The sequence below is a fragment of the Parasteatoda tepidariorum genome, chromosome 2 (assembly GCF_982258835.1).
Source record: "Parasteatoda tepidariorum strain Cologne lab strain chromosome 2, Ptep-v5.0, whole genome shotgun sequence".
Taxonomy (NCBI): domain Eukaryota; kingdom Metazoa; phylum Arthropoda; class Arachnida; order Araneae; family Theridiidae; genus Parasteatoda; species Parasteatoda tepidariorum.
Window position 1 is genome coordinate 94,542,126 of NC_141756.1, and position 18,485 is coordinate 94,560,610.

Consider the following 18,485-nt stretch of genomic DNA (forward strand, 5'->3'; position numbering starts at 1 on the left):
AGGTTCCTCCAAATCCAATTAATTTCGCAGCATTGGCAATGAACTGCTAAGCATTCTCTGTGAAGTCTTCGATTCGTTCGTTAATAGGCTCAAATGTTCTAACATAGTAGAAGTGTGTTCTTTTAGTTATTTTTTTTTTTATTTTTATGTTTTGAAGAAGCATTTAATATTATCCTGCGCCCGTTTCATCAGTTCTTAAAATCCTGCCGGCTTGTAAAATGATGCAGTCGGACCGAGCAGGGAAACAGACACAGGATTTTAATTAAATCAGAGTAAGTTTTATTTGATCATTCTTAGTTGAGTGGGAGCGAAAAAGTGATGTTTACTCCATCAGCAAACAGTCTTTCTGGTAGGGAAAATCTTGCAAAAAATCCTAAAATGCCTCTATTTAGGGAAAAGAGGGAAAACTCAGAAATTACTATTGGTTAATTAAATATATCACGCGATTCTCACAAGGCTTAAAAGGAAAAAATATCTTTATTTAAATTTATGTATAGTTGGCTAAAAATAGATTTAGAAACAGGATGTGGTTTCTTAAAAGTATCATAAAGTGCTTCGATTTGAAGAATTAAGTAGTAATAAATTAGGAGTTGTTTCATAACGAAGAAACTAACATAAAAAGATTAATTGAAGCTTTTTATGTTACATATATATATAATTACAAGTTTAAACAATAATTGAATCATATATGCTTTTTATTATTCTGTGGAACTCCTTGTACATTTTTCAGCATACCTTTCGTAATTTCTAGTTTCTAAGTCTGATAAATTTTGAGCAGCAAAGCAAAATGTCAAGCAAAAAAATTGCGGAAAAATCTGCAAAAAGAAGTAGTTAACAGTTCTTGAACTAATTATTGAATGTTTATTTTTTTTATTCTATCTTAATTTTTGTACAATTTTCTATACGCAATAACAATTTAAAGTGCTTAGGTCTTACACTTTTTGCGTAGTAAAATAAAAATACAATGTTAATTAGAACACCCAAAACAGCGTTGGTGGTTCCTATGATTTTTTTAATATAGAGACAAAACCGTCAACATCTTTACAGAAAACCTGAATTTTCATTTTATTTCCACAAAACAGAACTCTGCCTTCCTGTCTGTCTTTATTTATTTATAATTTTTTTATCTTGATACAAATGTCAAGCTAATAAAAAACTGAATATTCATAAAATTCATGAAGACGTACTAATTGAACTAATCCATAAAATGTATTGCGACATAGCACGAGTCTTAGCTAAAGCTAACCATTTTTTTCAAGCTTTGTGAAGAAATAGCTAATTTCAGAACCAAAGGATTATAATGAGGCATTAAATTTTTAATTATTCAATTTAAAACTTATGTAGATGTACATAAATATTAATCAAAAATACATAAATCATCAAGAACACAAATTATTGCGTTTTTTGAATTGAAAATGCATGTGGTACCTTCTTTTTCAATGATAATAAATATGGAACAAAAATTTATCAAGTTGAAATATTATTTTATGTATATTTCAGCTACAAATAAGAATTTTATTATCCTAAACTATAATGCAAAACAAATACACTTTATTTAATATTTAATCCACAAAATTAATAAATAAGGAAAAATAATTGAGTAATTAATAATATTTACTCGGAGATATAATAGCACGGTGCTATTTCAGAAGAAAATACAATGTTTTTATCTTCATCTAAATAAGCACGAATCTGATCAAAATTCTTTTGTCGAATAATGGGAATCCTGAAATATAAATTACACAATTTAAGAATTAAAAATACACCAAATATTTTTAAATAAAAAGAATGTTTAAATATGCAATAACAAAAATAAAATAAATACATAAAATATACAATTCTAAACATAAAGTTTGAGTGAGCAAGTTGTCTCAAAGAAAACAATTATGAGAACATATATACCACTATCTTGAAATATAGCTTAACTTTAAGGATAGCTTTAACAAAAATTGTGCACTACATTAAAAAATACTTTAATAAAATTGAAAAGGAAAAACTCGGCGAAACTTCTGAATTTTTCTATCAGTTTCTTTGTTCTGACACTTGATGAAAATATAATGCATTGAATAACTAAGTAGGTTACCTAGTAAGTTTGAACACTATTTATTAAGAATGCCATTTTTTATCGTTAGATGTTACACAATGAAAGATGGAGTTCAAAAACAGTTCGTTTAGTAGCCAATTTACCTAGCAATTTATACTATTTATATTTAACTTATTTATCATATACAGAAGCCATTTTTAGAAGAATATGGTGCAAACTGGCACAAATATATGAGGTAAAAAGTAATAGATATATGCATATTTATGCATAAATGAGTGAATAATGATTTCCAAAAATTAAAAATAAGGATATAAGACAAATTAGATTAAGTTTGAAATATTTAGAAATTAAAAAAAATTCCCATTCCCTAAATATAGACTCAAATATTTAAAACTATGAAAAATGCAAACTTATGCACAAAAAAATAACAATAATAATATTTTTAATACTCAATTTAAGAAGGGAAAAAAACAGACTTATTCTGATTATATGAAATTTAAACATAATTCTAGACCTTATTTGCAGAAAACAAGGGTTTTTTTTTATAAGGTGTTATAGCATTTTATTCAATATGTAAACATAGGACACAATTTGTGTTTTGAAATTATTAAAAAATGTTTTTTTACTCAAATTTACACAATGTTAGATATAATAATAAATTATAGTACAATGGATTGAACTATTCGAATAACAAATTTTTATAAACATAAATAGTAATAATGATTTTTCTAAAAAGCAAAACTTGATAAAGAAAAACTCTATAAAATGTTTACTTTTCAATTTTTTATTCTACACATATAAAATTTAATTGAAGACTACTGATAACTTTTAAATGAACTTTGCAATTCATGAAAAAGAGAAAAACTACAAGTACATAATTAAAAATACCAAGATTATAAGTAAAAATACCACAACAAAAATTTATTAATTTCATTAACTGCAGTTGATTGAAAAAATAGTAAAAACTTTATTTTTTTCAGTTCTTAAAATTAATATTTAATAGTAAAAATAGCATAAACAGTACCATTCAGCAGGAGATTTATCTGGAAGAAATGGACGAGATCCTGTAATAACTTCATGTGCTACAAGACCTAGACTCCAATAATCTACCGTGCAAGAATATTTCTGAGACATGAACAATTCAGGTGCCTGAAAATGTATTTAAAAAAAGAAAATTACTTTAAAAAACTTTCTAATGAAATTTTAAATATAATTAAATTAACTAAAACTATTAAAAAATGAAGAACAGGATTGAATATTTTATTAAACAACATTTTAAGTGATTACGATAAATTTTTAAAAGTATCGATACATTTAGTAAATTAAAGATGTATATAACACAAGAGGGCCACAAATACTTAGAAAAGAAATTCCCTATCTTTTCCTCAATAAAAAACAGTTACTTGAAAATTACAAACAAATATTAATTTTGAACAATCAAAACAAATAACTTAAATATTTTATAACATGATGTTTAAGTAAATCATATATTAAACGTTAACAATGATGTTGGATACATAGTGTCTAAAATCAACACAGACATGGTTTAAATATTTCAAATCTATAGTACCATTTAAGAATATGTATGATATAAAGAGTTTTACCTCTAGTATATAATTATAATTGTTTCTAGTCTCCTAATTGTGTATTTATCTATACTGATAAACTTCTTAAAATAAGTGTAATTTTATTTATAATTTTTTTTTAGGGTGGAATAACTAGTATCTGATTTGACACAACCAGCTTTCATTGCAAATCAACTTTTAGACCAAAATTTACAATAGCTATTTTTAGCACTAACAGTTAAGCTCTATACTAATTCACAGTAGTTTTTAAATAATAAATGTTTTGACATATTTTATCACAGAAGTTTAACAATATGACATGTAATATGTAACGAATATAATTTTTTTTTTGCTTAAGGGATAATATCTATTTATAATATATAAATTAATATAAAGAAGGAAAAAAAACAGTAATGAATTATAGGTAAAAGTATCTTTATACTCATATCATTGATAATTAAGAAATAAATTATGTAAAATAAGCTTAGAAACAGATGTAAAAAAATTGTTATTTTTACAAAACAATTTACCAAAATACTTACTAAATATTGAAGAGTGCCAACAAAGGAAGTGCAAAGACTACCCTGATCAAGCTCTTTAGCATATCCTAAATCAATGAGCTTATATACTACCTAAAAATATTGTGAAAAAAAAACAGATTCAAAAATCATGAATTAAATCAAGAGAGCATAATATTCAAATCTTGTAGTAATGTTGTAGTTAAATATTATTGTAACTCATTTCAGTTTATGTTCAAAGGTGTTTTAGTTTCTTATCTTACAATCTTTGTCACAATTTGGAAAATAATGCTGAAAAATTAAACATTTTAATATCTTGTTACATTTTAAATAAATAGCTTGATTTTAGAGTAAAAAAAAAAAAAGAGAGAGATTTGAAATAGGCAATCAAATTACTATCAATGAAATAAATAAGAAAGGGGAAATAAAACAATTAACAAAAGATAAAGAAATTTTGTAAGGAGATATTCAAATGTTACATTAAAAAAGGAATATAACAATGATATAACTTTTTTTAAGTTCGCAAGTAAATCATATTCATTAGTTAAGAAATAAAAAATTATTATGCTGAGTATCAGTGGAATTCGAAACAATTTAAGTGAAAAAGTTTTAATCTAATAAGTTTTAAATTGTCATCATAAAAAAAAAAATCTTTTTGAAAAAAAGTTTAAAATGAGGACTTAATCCATGGCACACAAAAGGTTATCCACATATTAGCCTATACCAGGGGTGGGCAACTTGCGGCTTGCGAGCCACATGCAGCTCTTTGAAGGATTATTTGTGGCTCTTGATAAATGTACCCGAGTTCCTTTTTCATTTTTGTGCTATTATATTTTAAAAAATTATTATCATTCCGTATGTGTTTCAAAATGTCTTTTAAATTACTGAGAACAAATATGAAAGACTAAGTGCAACGTTGCTCAATTCAAGGTGAGTTTTCCATTTCTAATATAATTATGACACAAAAAGCGTCTGGAGAATTAGAATTCGATTACTGAATTTTGGAAATTTGTACCTGAATCGAAATATCCTGAATTAAAATAGGCTGCCTGTCGAATTATTTCAATATTCGGAACAACGTACTTTTATCAACCAATATTCGGAACAACGTGAATCATTTTATTACACTTTAAAATTCGTGAAATCCAAACACCGATCAGTATAAACTAACCAGCATCTCAAAGAATTAGTGAGAAGTGCTGTCACCAATTATTCACCAAATTTTAAAGAATTATCAAGAGAAGTAAAATAAATGTGTTTAATTTTTAATATTTAAATTCAATACACATATTTTGTACTTATTTTTTTAATACCTTTTTTGCATACCTTTTAAATACAGATTTAATTGCGGCTCGCGAAAAATTTCAAATTTTGAAAAATGGCTCGATTATCAAGGAGATTGGCCACCCCTGGCCTATACCTTCACAGGAACCTTTTTCTCGAAGCTTAATCGTATAGATAATTAGGTCTAAACAAATTTTAATGCATGTAATAAAAGTAATTAAGCATTTCAGCCATGTTTTACACATTAAAATAAAAAATAGTAGGATAACTTAGCTTATTTAGAACAACATTATTAGATTCATTACATACTAAAAAATAATTAAGAAAGGATATTTTGATGATGTAGTAAAATTATCTCAAATAATTAGCATTCTACTAATTAGCAATGTCTGTGAATTTGTATAATTTGCTATTTACTAGAAAAGTGTGATTATTAGTTATAGCTAACTTTGATATCATATAAGACTCTTTCATACATATAGAATATAAAATGCATATGTGATGGAAAAAGCATACATTTTCATTTTGGCTTTGTATAACAATATTTTCTGGTTTTAAATCCCGGTGGATGATTCTCATGGAATGCAAGTAATTAATGGCTGAAGAGACATGCCTCATTATAAGCCTTACATGCTTTTCTTTCAAGCCACAGCAGTTTTCTGGTTTACTCAATAACTGGAAGAAAAAAAAAGAAATTTTTTATATAAGTATTAAAACAAAAAATAAATTGTACAGAATTAGTTTCAATATAAACTATAAACTTATAAGCAATGGTTAATATAAACAAAGAAGTAAAGTAGTAAGTTATTCATTTACATAGTTTTTTATGAAATAAATCAGTAAGCTTTACTAGCATAAAAAAATAAGATACTTTGTCACCCTTAAATAAAAAATTGATAAAAAAAAAGAAATTAAACCAAAATTTTAAAACAATACAAAACAAAATGAAAACAAAACTGACTTTTTACATTTTAGAGGATTATAAAATTTTATACGTTAAAATGAAAATAACTGGATGAAATAATAATGATTACATCTATAATAATAAATTATACAAAATTTATCGGAAAATTTAAAAAAAAGAAGTTAAGAAGACGCTATACCAAGGGAAAAATTTTCATAGATTTTTTTTTACCCCCATTGGTAAGTTAAAATATAGGAAACAGAACTCAGGAAAAAACTAGAGAAAACCGCATAAAGTGTCAAATGCTGATTTTTTCTTCTTACCTTAGAAAATAGCAAAATGCAAATAAATTATTTTAAGAATACATCTTTAATGGGTAATCCAGCCATAATTTCTTCGCATTTTGGAAAACTGAAAACTTTTTTCAACATTTGAAACTTTATTGTTTACTCTCAGTTAACCTAAGCCCACTTTTTTCTATACATAAAATTTTAAACTGCTCATGTAGACAAAACAGAATTTGCCAGAAAGCATTTCTACTGCAGTATGGTATCATAAGTACTGAAACAAAAAAGAATCAGTTAGGCAAATAAGATGACAAATTTCAATAGAGCAAAGCTAAGTAAGATCTTCACAAAAATTGCACCTTACGAAGATCCCCATTGCTACAATACTCCATGGCTAGTAATGGTAATTCAGTAGGAGGCACATCAAGCTCAGGAGGTACAGGTATTGCAGTGACAACATTGGGATGATCCAGACGGGACATCATATCTACTTCTAACTTCCAACGATTTCTATGCTTTGGTGTCATAGCAGGATCATGACCCCAACGACATTCTTTTAATGCAATTGTGTCATTCGTTTCCTATGAAAAAATATTATCTTATTTCTTTATTAATAGAGATATAATATTAAAATTCAGCTTAGTATGTAAAAAGTTTATAATTAACAATGCTATAACAAAGTAGAGTCAAATTTAATAATCTGTATCTAAAGTCAGAGGAATTTTAAAAAGATCGACAAATTATTATTGACAACTGTGATATTTAATTAATTGTGGTAATAGGTACTTATTTGTATTGTGGTAATAAAAAGTAGGGTAATAATTGCCTAACATACTAAAGTAGGTATTCGATTAATGAGTGATAATGGAAATAATAAATAGATTACTGCCTTGCTGAATCTTCTATGGCCTGAGTGCGAAAGTTACATTCTAAATTTAATTTTATGCAAATCAAATAATTACCTGCAATAACTTTCTAAAAATAACAATATTAATTCAAAATGATAAAAAATATTTAATTCAAAATTAGAAGAAAAAAATAAAAAAAAGTAGAACACACTTTTTTTTTTTTGTATTCTTACCATACTTTATTTCAATAATTTTTTATTAACATGGTTTTTATGATCTTTTTTAAAACTTAAGTGTTATTAAAAATTTACATTTTATATTGGTCTAAAGCATTAAAAATACAATTGAATTATTTGCAAAAATTTAGGAAGTATAAATCAAAAATAATATTTTTATACAATTCTACAATTCTTGAAATATTTTAATAAATATTTCACTTTGAGGCAATCCCTGAGAAAGTTTCTGTAAGTGACATTAATGCTGCAAGTTTATTACATAAAACTGTCAATATGCACCTATTTTGTAGGTTTGTGAAACACAATTTGAAAAGACAATAAATTAAATTTATTATTTTAAGAGAAAAAATTTAAAATTAATAATACATAAATATATATACTAAAAACTAAAATAATAACATAAAATATAAAGTAAGCCTACCTTATTTCGCCATAGCACCACGTATCCAAATCCTCCAGTTCCCAAAACATTTTCCCGCTTCCAACAACCTACTTCTTCTGCATATTGACTAGTGGCCATTTGAGTTCGTTGGTAATTGCAAAATGTCTCTTTTATACTGAAAACAAAAGTTACTTTTAAATATAAGAAAATATTTTTAGATAAAGAGAAAAATTAGTAAATAAAGCAAAAGAGGAAATAAATTATTCTTAGTTCTGAAATATAACTTTAATGTTGAGAATCACTGTATTCTATGTTACTAGTTATGTTCTTTACTATACCAGAAAAAACTGACAATAAAAGAATAAAGTATATAAGAAACCCTCCTATAACAGGCTTCGTTTTAGTGAAAACTGAAATACACAAACAAACAAACAAAAGAAATAAACAAAGCAATGGAAAAAGTTCTCAATTTTTAAAATATAAATTAATGAAAAAAATTATGAAGTTGACTTTCCTTAATAAAATTAAAAAAAGAATAAATCAGCATTGAAAAACTCATGGTTCTACAAAGTAATCAAGTTTAAATCTTTCAAATTTTGCTTTTCCATTTGTCTTTCAGAACATAATTTAACAAGTTTTAGAACTTAACAAACATGTGCCAAAACAATTTATAATAAGGTATAGTAAAAAATAAGATATTCTTCATTAAAGCTATTAAATTTTCTTAATAAAACTTTATTGAAAAATAATTTTTCAAATAATACTTTGGGAAATATTCAGCAAAAGGGCCGAATGTTCATTACATCCCTAGTTGTCATTAAACATTTATCAATTATGAATAAAACAAAACAACATGGCACAAAACGGACAAATTATGGTCTCAATTTTAAAATCAAGAACCTTCCTCTGTATTTATACCACCGACACTATAGTATGTCCAATTTTTTGCCTTAATTTATACTTATTTAAATAATAAATTACAAATGCAAAAATTTAAAACTTCATGATGTTCTCTAACTGAGTTACAAACAAAAACAAAAAATACAATATAAGTAAATTTTTAAGACATTGTTTTTCAATTATGTTGTTTTACTACAAATTATTTTGTATAAATATGGGGAGAAGAGCTTGAAAAATCTTTTAAAGATAATCTTAATAAGATAATAATTTTAAAAAAATTTGATCACTAATATAAGTGATTATCGTAAGTTTCTGAGGAATATCCCAATGTCGATGCCTGTCTAAACCAATTACAATTGTCAAAATGCTCAGTGTTTTCATCATAGAAAAAAAATGGGTGAGAATTTCTCCCCCTTTCTCAAAAACAGGGTGAGATTTCAGAAAGTTAAGTGAGATTTCTAACAACCCCAAAAACACTAATAGACTTTTAAAAAAAATAATTTCTTTTATAATAATACATTTTTAACATCTTCTATATTTTAAAGCATTAAATATTTTCGCTGCATCATCATAGAAGATTTTGCCTTTACTAGGTATTTGTCCATCTTACATTAGTGCATAAAAAATTTGAACGTCTTACATGAAAAAACCTTACCTACGGTAAACACGTGGTTGCAGAGAAATTTGTTCTGAAAGGGGTTTCGTGGATCGGAGGGGTTGCGTTCTGTTGTTCAAAAAGGTTCTGAACAATACTGGTAAATAGGGAAGCTAGATAATGGGGCATATGTTGAAAATAATGAAAGATCCAGGAAGAAAAGTGAGAAGAATTTTATTCTAAATGGCGTAATTCGAAGCTTTTTCCAAAATGCGAGAAATTCGCGACTTTAGAAATTGATTTATAGAATGCGCAAACTTTTTGTGGTAATCATTTTTTAATGCGAGAAAAGAAAAAAATATGCGAGATTCTCGCGCTGTAGTGAAAACACTGAAAAGGTTTGTCAACTTTCAAAAATTTATTTAAAAAAAATATATGTAGTGGTTCAAAAATTTAAAGAAAAAAACTAGAAAAATGCAAAAGTGGACAAACTCGATATATATACATAGTTCTTAAAAATTTCAAGTTCAAAATCCATTTGGCACCTTGACGATTGAATTTAACACGACAAATATGGAAATATTCTGAGACCGTGTACAAAGTGCTTTGATCTAAATCAGGGTTGGGGTTTTGGACGTCCTTAACTGGTTTTGGACAGGACACGTGGGTTTTACTGTCTTAAACTGGGTAAAACTGTCCTAAACTAGGTAAAACTGTCCAAACCTTCAACGTAAAAATTCTATAGGTGTAACCATTGTACACATAATAATTACATGTATCCAGAGCCGGATTATACCTTTCGTAGGCCCTAGGCATAGCCGTTTTTGGGCCCTCCTCTCCTTCCCCCACACCTCCCCTTCTTTTCAAAATATATGCTATAATTTTCTTGCGTATTTTTTTTTACATTTTCATTAATATGGATTTTAATTTACAAATTACATTAATTTACAATATGTCTATTGAATACGACATTTTGCGTAGTTTGGAATTCGACAGCATAATACAAGATTTCGTTGAATCCAAAAATAGCAAAAAAGTCATATATTAGATCATAAGATTCTGCAAAATAATTTATTACCGAAAAATATTATATTTTTATCTGTATCTTCATAATTTTGTGCAAAAATACACTTGTTTTTAAAGCTAAATTATTTTTGTCGAAAATTTTTTTTCTCCTAAATTTTTCGTAGGCCCCTGAATTTCTTAGGCCCTAGGCACGTGCCTAGTGTGCCTATAGGTTATACCGGCCCTGCATGTATCAATAAATATTTGATATTTTTTATACAATTTACTTTAACTTATCAAAAGAAAATAATATAATATAATAGGAAAAGGTTTATAATTTTTGAACCTCCATAATTCATTGAACAACAAAAGTGAATACCTAATCCCTTAAATATAAATATGCTTTTAATACTGATAAATAATACTTTTGCATAAGGATAAATAATGCAATATTAAAAAATATTTTTTTATTAAAAAAATACTAAATTTGTTTAAAAATTAATCTTTTATTTTTCACAATATTTTTTTAAAATTTTTTCTAATTTCTGCATCACAAGATGATAAAAAAGACATTTATTTTTAAAAAAATTGCTTTTAAATATAAATATATTAGTTTAAATTGAAAATACAAAATAACTGAAAAATGTATTAACAGTTTTGAAGGGCATAACATCAGTTTCAGTTACTGACACTGGTGATGTATCACCACTATGCTAAAAAAAATTGAACATGAATGAAATAACAGTATTCTTGAATAGTACTATAGGTAAATAAACCTGTTTATGACTAACCAAGCACTTAGTCCCTTATAGCTTAACCTGTATGGCAAGGTTCAACTTCAGTTATGTACTATTGAATGAGAGGACCAAGTGAACTTGATTACTGATTAATTTTGCTTTGTTTAAAGTCTAAATTGAAGAGTCAAACAATATTAATAAAACATTATACCTTTAAAAACAAATATTGTGTAGTAGATTTAATTATCAATATGTTATTAGTTCTATGTTTATTTTACCTCTTAAATATTGTTCAGATAAAATTGTGACATAATTTGAGTACAAGGGGTTTTGGACAGGACGGTTTAAACCAGGGTTTAAACAGTGGATTAATCCATTCTGTCCTAAACCTTGCCAACCCTGGTCTAAATTTATTTAAAAAAAATAAATTTAAAAAAAACTGCTGATGTGTAAGATTAACATAAACAGGTCTTTTTAAAACTTATTAAAAAAGAAAAAATATACACGGCTTAACAATCAAAAAGGAAAATAATATGGTGGTAAGTAATATTTAATGCAAATTAATAATTACTGTACCCTAAAGCTAGCAAATAAAATAAGTCACAAAACTTTTTCTATTTGCTAGAATTTTAAAAGTAACTTACTTGATAAAATGTTTTGTAAGAAATGATTATCAAATGTAATCATGTGTCAAAGAATCAATTAAAGTTCTTAATATGATTTATTTTGCATAGTTCACAAAATTATCGCAAACTGAAACTTGTTGAAAACTTTTTTTACATAATAAATTGATAAACAAAAACAAAACAATTTTAAAGAAGTTTGCATTTATAACAAAATGCAACGTAAGTTTAAACCATTTTTACTTAATAATAATGGAAAAAACAATAATATATAAATTGGTTTGAACAAATTCTTCCGCTATTTAGCATCCGACCATGGAGTCTAGAGTATCCGCTTTAGGATCCATGCATCCGACGTCAAATACAAAATATCAACAATATGGGGTGCACCGTAAATGGAAGAAATAAAGAGCAGCACTACATCTTTTCAACTTTTGAGTTTGATGCGTTTCTATAAATGAATTCGAAAAATTTTTTATTTCGACTATTCACGAACGATCACGACCAATGCAAAACTGGGTTGTATTTGGAATAATATGATGCAATGAAAGCTATTGTTGCCATTAGCTTTGGGAAATTTAAAAACTTTATAGCTATCTTTAAGGAAGGTGTGGGGTAAACATATCCGAGGAAGATCCGAAGACATACCTTCACAATTTTGATCCTCTGCAGAGGGAATGAATGGCTCCTCTGCTTTGGTAGCCCGACAACCTGCTCACGAAGTCAAGCACTTTACGGTAGAACAGTTTAACGAGGATCGATACCGCGCACTCTCGGTCCCTACGCAGGCTGATCTAAGTGGTCCGCCACCTGCTTGCTGACCGCAGTCAGTGATGCTTGACTTCGGTGTTCTACTGAGAACCATGTCTTTACGATGAGTCCACTGCGAGACCTATCGTTAAGGTTGTTGTTGCTGATTTACGTCGCACTACAGCTGCACAATGGGCTATTGGCGACGGTCTGGGAAACATCCCTGAGGATGATCCGAAGACATGACATCACAATTTTGATCCTCTGCAGAGGGGATGGCACCCCTGCTTCAGTAGCCCAACGACCTGCTCGCGAAGTCGAGCACTTTACGGTAGCACAGTTTAACGAGGACCAATACCGCACACCCTCGGTCCCTACGCAGACTGATCCAAGTGGGTCACCCACCCGCACACTGACCGCAGTCAGTGATGCTTGACTTCGGTGATCTGATGAGAACCGTGTCTTAACGATCAGTCCACTGCGGGACCTCGTTAAGGTAGAGTTTACAAGCGGTGCATTAATCTCTGCCACATGGCTTTGTAACAAATTGTAACCTAGCTCAATAGGACTGAGGTTATAGCCTAGTCACGCAGGCAGTACTGCAGCTCATAATTAAAATAAGTTACAATTTTAAGACAGTTTAAAGCAAGATTCTTTAGTACAGTTTTCAAGCGATTTGTAATGTTAAAATTTAGGGAATTTAATCGTAAAATTATCAGTGTGCACATTACGAAGAATTAATATACAGGCATAAGCCTTTTCAAATGCTTTTTAATAATTAATTGCAAGTAAAAAAATGTAGAAAAAAATTTATAAAATAATTATTCATAATTGTTATTTTTATAACTTTCTTCATTGTTTCTAAAGAGCTGGATTGGCATGTTCTTTTCTTTTTTACAACAGCTTTCTTTATAATATTAGAATTTTCATTTTAATGAAAACCATAAATACCGAATTTCAACCCTGAACCAACATAATTCATTGCAAAAATAAGTTGATTTGATTTCGAGATATTAATTTGACTTTTGTAAACATGAAAACGATAAAAAATTAAAAAGGACACTATGAAATCTTTTATATGCAAAGTTTCATTGTCTTTAAGATTAATTTTCAGTTTAGGTTTTCAACAGATTGTTTAGCATAGGGGTCGCCAAACTTTTTTGATCATCAACCCCTATATAATTTTTCGAAATCTCCATCGACCCCCACAAAAGTAATTTTCTGTTAATTAAAATAAAACTCAATTAGATACTGTGTTTGTACATTTATTTTATGATTTTAAACATTTATTAAAGTAATAGTACATTGTGTAACAATAGTTTCATGAAAAATATATTAATATTGAAATTTAAATACCTTATTATTAAATAATAAGTAGTTATGCATAAGTAGATATAATAAGTAAAGTAACTAAAGATTTACTGCTTCTTCATCAATGAGATGGGTGTGCCTGGTGTTTTTTTTGCAAGGTTCGCTATATTGGGTTCAAAATTGGTCAATTTTAATTTTCGTCAAAATTGGTCAATTTTGTAATTTTTGTAAAAAAATACAAAGTGTGCTATAGTTTTGTCGCGGGCTGTACTAATCCATATTATTAATGCTTACCTTTTTTTGTGCATTGATAATTAAAATTGATATCTAAACCAAACGAATGGTTTTATCGAAACAATAACTAATTATCCAAAACTGTAAAAGCTTTAATAATGACACTGCAAATATTCAACACAGTTTGCAAAGATAGCTGAAACTGCGTATGATATCTGCATTTGTAACGTCAATGCTCGTCACACGTGACATTTGGACAAGCGCACATATGCATATGACTTATAAACTGCGCTGAGTTCGTGCCACTGAGCGGTGGTACGTAAATACTTGTTTCACCCCAATAAATATACGTTTATTAATTTATGTTTTATAAAGAAACTGATATTGAGTCAATTATAAAAAAAAATCACAAATTTCACATACTTAATTAGGTATGTGTGATTTGCGTATTGAGAACTGTTTTTTTTTCGATCCACAATTGACCCTTCCGATTCGGATCGACCCCCAATCGCCCCCCTGTCTCAGATCGACCCCCGCTTTGGTTAAATAGACCCCTGGGGGTCTATATAGACCACTTTGGCGACCTCTGTTCTAGGCGAAGCATCAGGAATCTGAATTAAGACGATGCTGGCGGTTTAACGTGCGAGGATTTTCAGTAGACCTACTGTTACTTGGCGATCGTTGCGCAATTGCTGTTATCTTAAATTTTCGTTCTGAACTTAATATATTAAAGAAAAGAAATCATGAATTAAAAAAAAAGATTCTTTATTGATCTTTTTAAAAGTGATACAATTTAATATTTTATATATTTTGTATTTAAATAATTTATAACTTTGTGATCAAAAGTTTTTTTTTTAAAATTTATTTAATTCACGCAAATATAATAATTTGATAGAATTCGATTAGTTTTTAAACCAATAAATCTTCAGTCGCTTTTAGTTTAAAAAAAAATTAAAACAAAGCCTACATTTAATTAGTTTACTTTTATTTTTGAGGAAATTAAAACAGAGTTTGCGTTTTTTTTTCTTTTTTTTTAATTTGGCTGTTAGTTAAAATTACTAAATTTTTTTAAATTAAATAAAAAGGTTAACGCTTTTCAATAATTTGACAATCGTGCTCTTAAATATAGAATATTTTTTTTTTATTTTTTAAAAAATTCCTTCAATACGTGTTCGCTTAATAATTTGTTAGATAGTCAGTATTATTTTTAAACTTTTAAATTAGTCTTATTTCATTTTCAAATAGGAAAATAATAATAAAGAAATAAAGAAACTTACATGTATTTTTACATTAAAACCGTTTGACCATTAGTCAATACAATTTTATTATTTTAAATAAGTAATTAGCAAAAGCCTAACAATGTTTAAAACGCACATTTTTTTTCGACAAATAATTTTAAAAATGTTTTTTTAAGTGGATATTTTTTTTTTTTTTTTTTTTTTTAATTTGTACTGTATGTAGAATATTTTGTAACAGTTTTATTACTATTTTTAAGAAATCTAAGTCATTTTTAATTTTAAAAAAATTTAAAATAAAGCTTGTGTTTGTTTTTACTTAAGACTACTCTATCTTTAAGACAGTCTTAAGTCAATCCATCTTTATTTTAATTGAAAAAATTAAGCAATGCTATTGATGATATAGAAGCAATTTTTTTTAGAATTAGCGTTTTCTTTTGTTATAGATTTATTTCTTTTATTTATTTTTAATTGATTTAAAGATTTCTGATTGATAAATTTCAAACGTATGTTGAATTGCGATATATCGCGAAGTCTGACTGACGATCTATTACGCTATAAAATTTCTTACAACGCCCTGGCCTATGTTTACGTTAACAATAATGATACTTGAGGATTTTTTTTAAAAAATGTTATTTGATCACTGGGTAGGCGGTCACTATTTGACCACTGGATCACTATAAATTATTCCCTATTTTATAATAATAATAATAATAATAATATATATATATATATATATATATATATATATATATATATATATATATATATATATATATATATATATATATATATATTGATACAATATCAGAAAGCACTCTGTTTTGCGGATATAATCGTGTGGGCTGAAGAAAAGATTATATCTTTTTTTTCCGGCTTTTTTCCGGTTTTTTTATTAACAATTCATTTTTTTTTTAATAAAATGTTGTTTGTTATTTTTTTTTTACTTATTATTTCCCACCCCCCTTTTTTTCATATGTCTATTATTTTTCTTTGTTTTATTCTTCATTTTGAAATTGGGTTTTATTTGAAAAAACCCGGGGAAAATTGGGTTTTTTCATTTAGTGCTCATCAATTTTACTGTGAAAGTATTTTTATTTATTAAATAGTGTTGTATAAGTAAACACTAAAATTTCATCTAACTTTGACCTGCAATAAAATTAAACTCGAATAAATATTTAATGGTCTTCCATGTTTTTATAATACGATTAATAGAAAGTGAAATTAAAATTACGTATGATTATAAAGAGTATGTATAATTATAAAGAGTACCCTTTTTTCAAATATTTAGATAAATATATGCATTTTTAGATACATTTTAACTTTATAGTTTCAAAAAAACAAATTAATCTTAAAATTATAAAAAAGCATATATAAAAAGTTATAGCTTATTTTTTTAATATCAGAAATAAAAGTTTAAATTTGTTTATTGTTGTTTAATGTATCACTTAATAGAAATTTTTTTTGTTTGCTTTCAATGCTTTTAAACATGATTAAAAGAAACAAAATAAATGGTACTCAAATGAAATCTTGAAAATAATATTTAAAAAACCTTAAAAGTAATATTTTAATTTTTAACTGTTTTTTAATTGTGATAAACTTTCTCCAAATAGTTAAAAATTGTCAGCAGATGTTAAGAGTTAACTTTAAAAAAAAAGGTAAATTTTTCCTTTATTATTATTATCATACAACAGATTCAAAGTGTCTACATTTCTCTCTTAGATGGTGATACACTTTTATGAGTTTTGTAGCTTTATCTATTCCTAATCTATTACGAAGTTTACTCTGCACCAAACCGAAAGTTGAATAGTGTCTTTCGATAAAGACAGAGGATGCTGGTGCTGAGTGCAAAGAAAGAAGAATTGACAGAAATCTTGTGCAAGCTAGGAATTTTATTTATTTATTTACTTATTTCTTTCTTTTTGCCATAATTTTTCACTATATTTTGATGAAAACTGTTGAATAACAGGGTCAAGTATCATTGATTTTGAAAAGTATTCAGGATTGGAAATTTTGAATGCCATAACACGTGGCAGAATTTCTGGATGATGCTTAGAAAGACAGTTCAGTTGTTCATCATTTAAAAATTTTCCCCTTGTTTCGGGATCCAGGATGCATATGCTAATAAATGATGTGACTGAACAGCCTGATTGTATTTTTTTTACAAAATGTTTATGGGGTTCTAATTCATCACACGATAGTAATTTAATTCTTATTTCAACAGCTTCTGAAATTGAAATGTTTTCTGATTGAAGCTTTTTTTAAAGCTTCAGAAACAATTGATATCTGTTTTTCCCAATTGATAGTTTATTGGTAAAGCCCAACATTATTTAATATTTTTGACATATTATTATTAGATTCATTTTGATGTTCAAGAACAATCTCTTCATATTTATGGTAATTATTGGCAAAAGTTTTCACGCGCTCACAATATGAATTCCGTCTAGTATCATTGGGTCATCAAGCAGTTTTTTTCATTTGCCCATCAATGTGCTTGATGCACATTTCTAAAATATTTGTTAACTTCAACGATGTGTCCTATGATAGTATTAGGAGATACTTCTTTTTGAACTAAATTAAAAAAAAAGAACAATTTGTGAAAAAAATCACCAAGTGGGTTTTTTCAAACTGGGCCCACTTGGGAAACCCTGGTTATATGTATTTTTTATTAAGTTTAAATAACGCATTATCACCAATACATATTTGAGTCTTCTTTATTGTTAAGTACATTACGCTTCATAATTTTTTAACTCAAGAATTATAAAATATAAATGCAGTAATGTAAAAGGAACAAGTTTATTAATCTTTTTGTTTTCACACACATTTATTTACTATATTTATTAAACGTATAGATATTACCTATTATAAAATTATAATCTGTAAATATTTATAATCAGTAAAAACTGAAATTTCATCTGACTTGAGTTAAATAAAAAACTGAAATAAATATTTAATGGTCTTATATGTTTTTATAATAAGATTAATAGAAAGTGAAATTAAAACTACATATAATTATAAAGAGTATCA

The 18,485-nt window shown here is 27.0% G+C and overlaps 1 protein-coding gene across 1 annotated transcript in view; it reads right to left on the reverse strand.

Moving 5' to 3' along the window:
* The window catches only part of IKKbeta (inhibitor of nuclear factor kappa B kinase subunit beta), a 45,409-nt gene extending 32,935 nt beyond the window's left edge, over positions 1 to 12,474 (reverse strand). The window contains exons 1-7 of the mRNA XM_071177858.2: positions 11,950 to 12,474; positions 8,108 to 8,243; positions 6,962 to 7,183; positions 5,928 to 6,086; positions 4,152 to 4,241; positions 3,069 to 3,193; positions 1,619 to 1,726 (exon numbers count right to left, since the gene is read on the reverse strand). Coding sequence (XP_071033959.2) covers positions 1,619 to 1,726; positions 3,069 to 3,193; positions 4,152 to 4,241; positions 5,928 to 6,086; positions 6,962 to 7,183; positions 8,108 to 8,206 — 803 coding nt within the window. The 5' untranslated portion in view covers positions 8,207 to 8,243; positions 11,950 to 12,474. The remainder of the gene's footprint in view (positions 1 to 1,618; positions 1,727 to 3,068; positions 3,194 to 4,151; positions 4,242 to 5,927; positions 6,087 to 6,961; positions 7,184 to 8,107; positions 8,244 to 11,949) is intronic.
* Between the last annotated feature and the right edge of the window lie 6,011 nt (positions 12,475 to 18,485).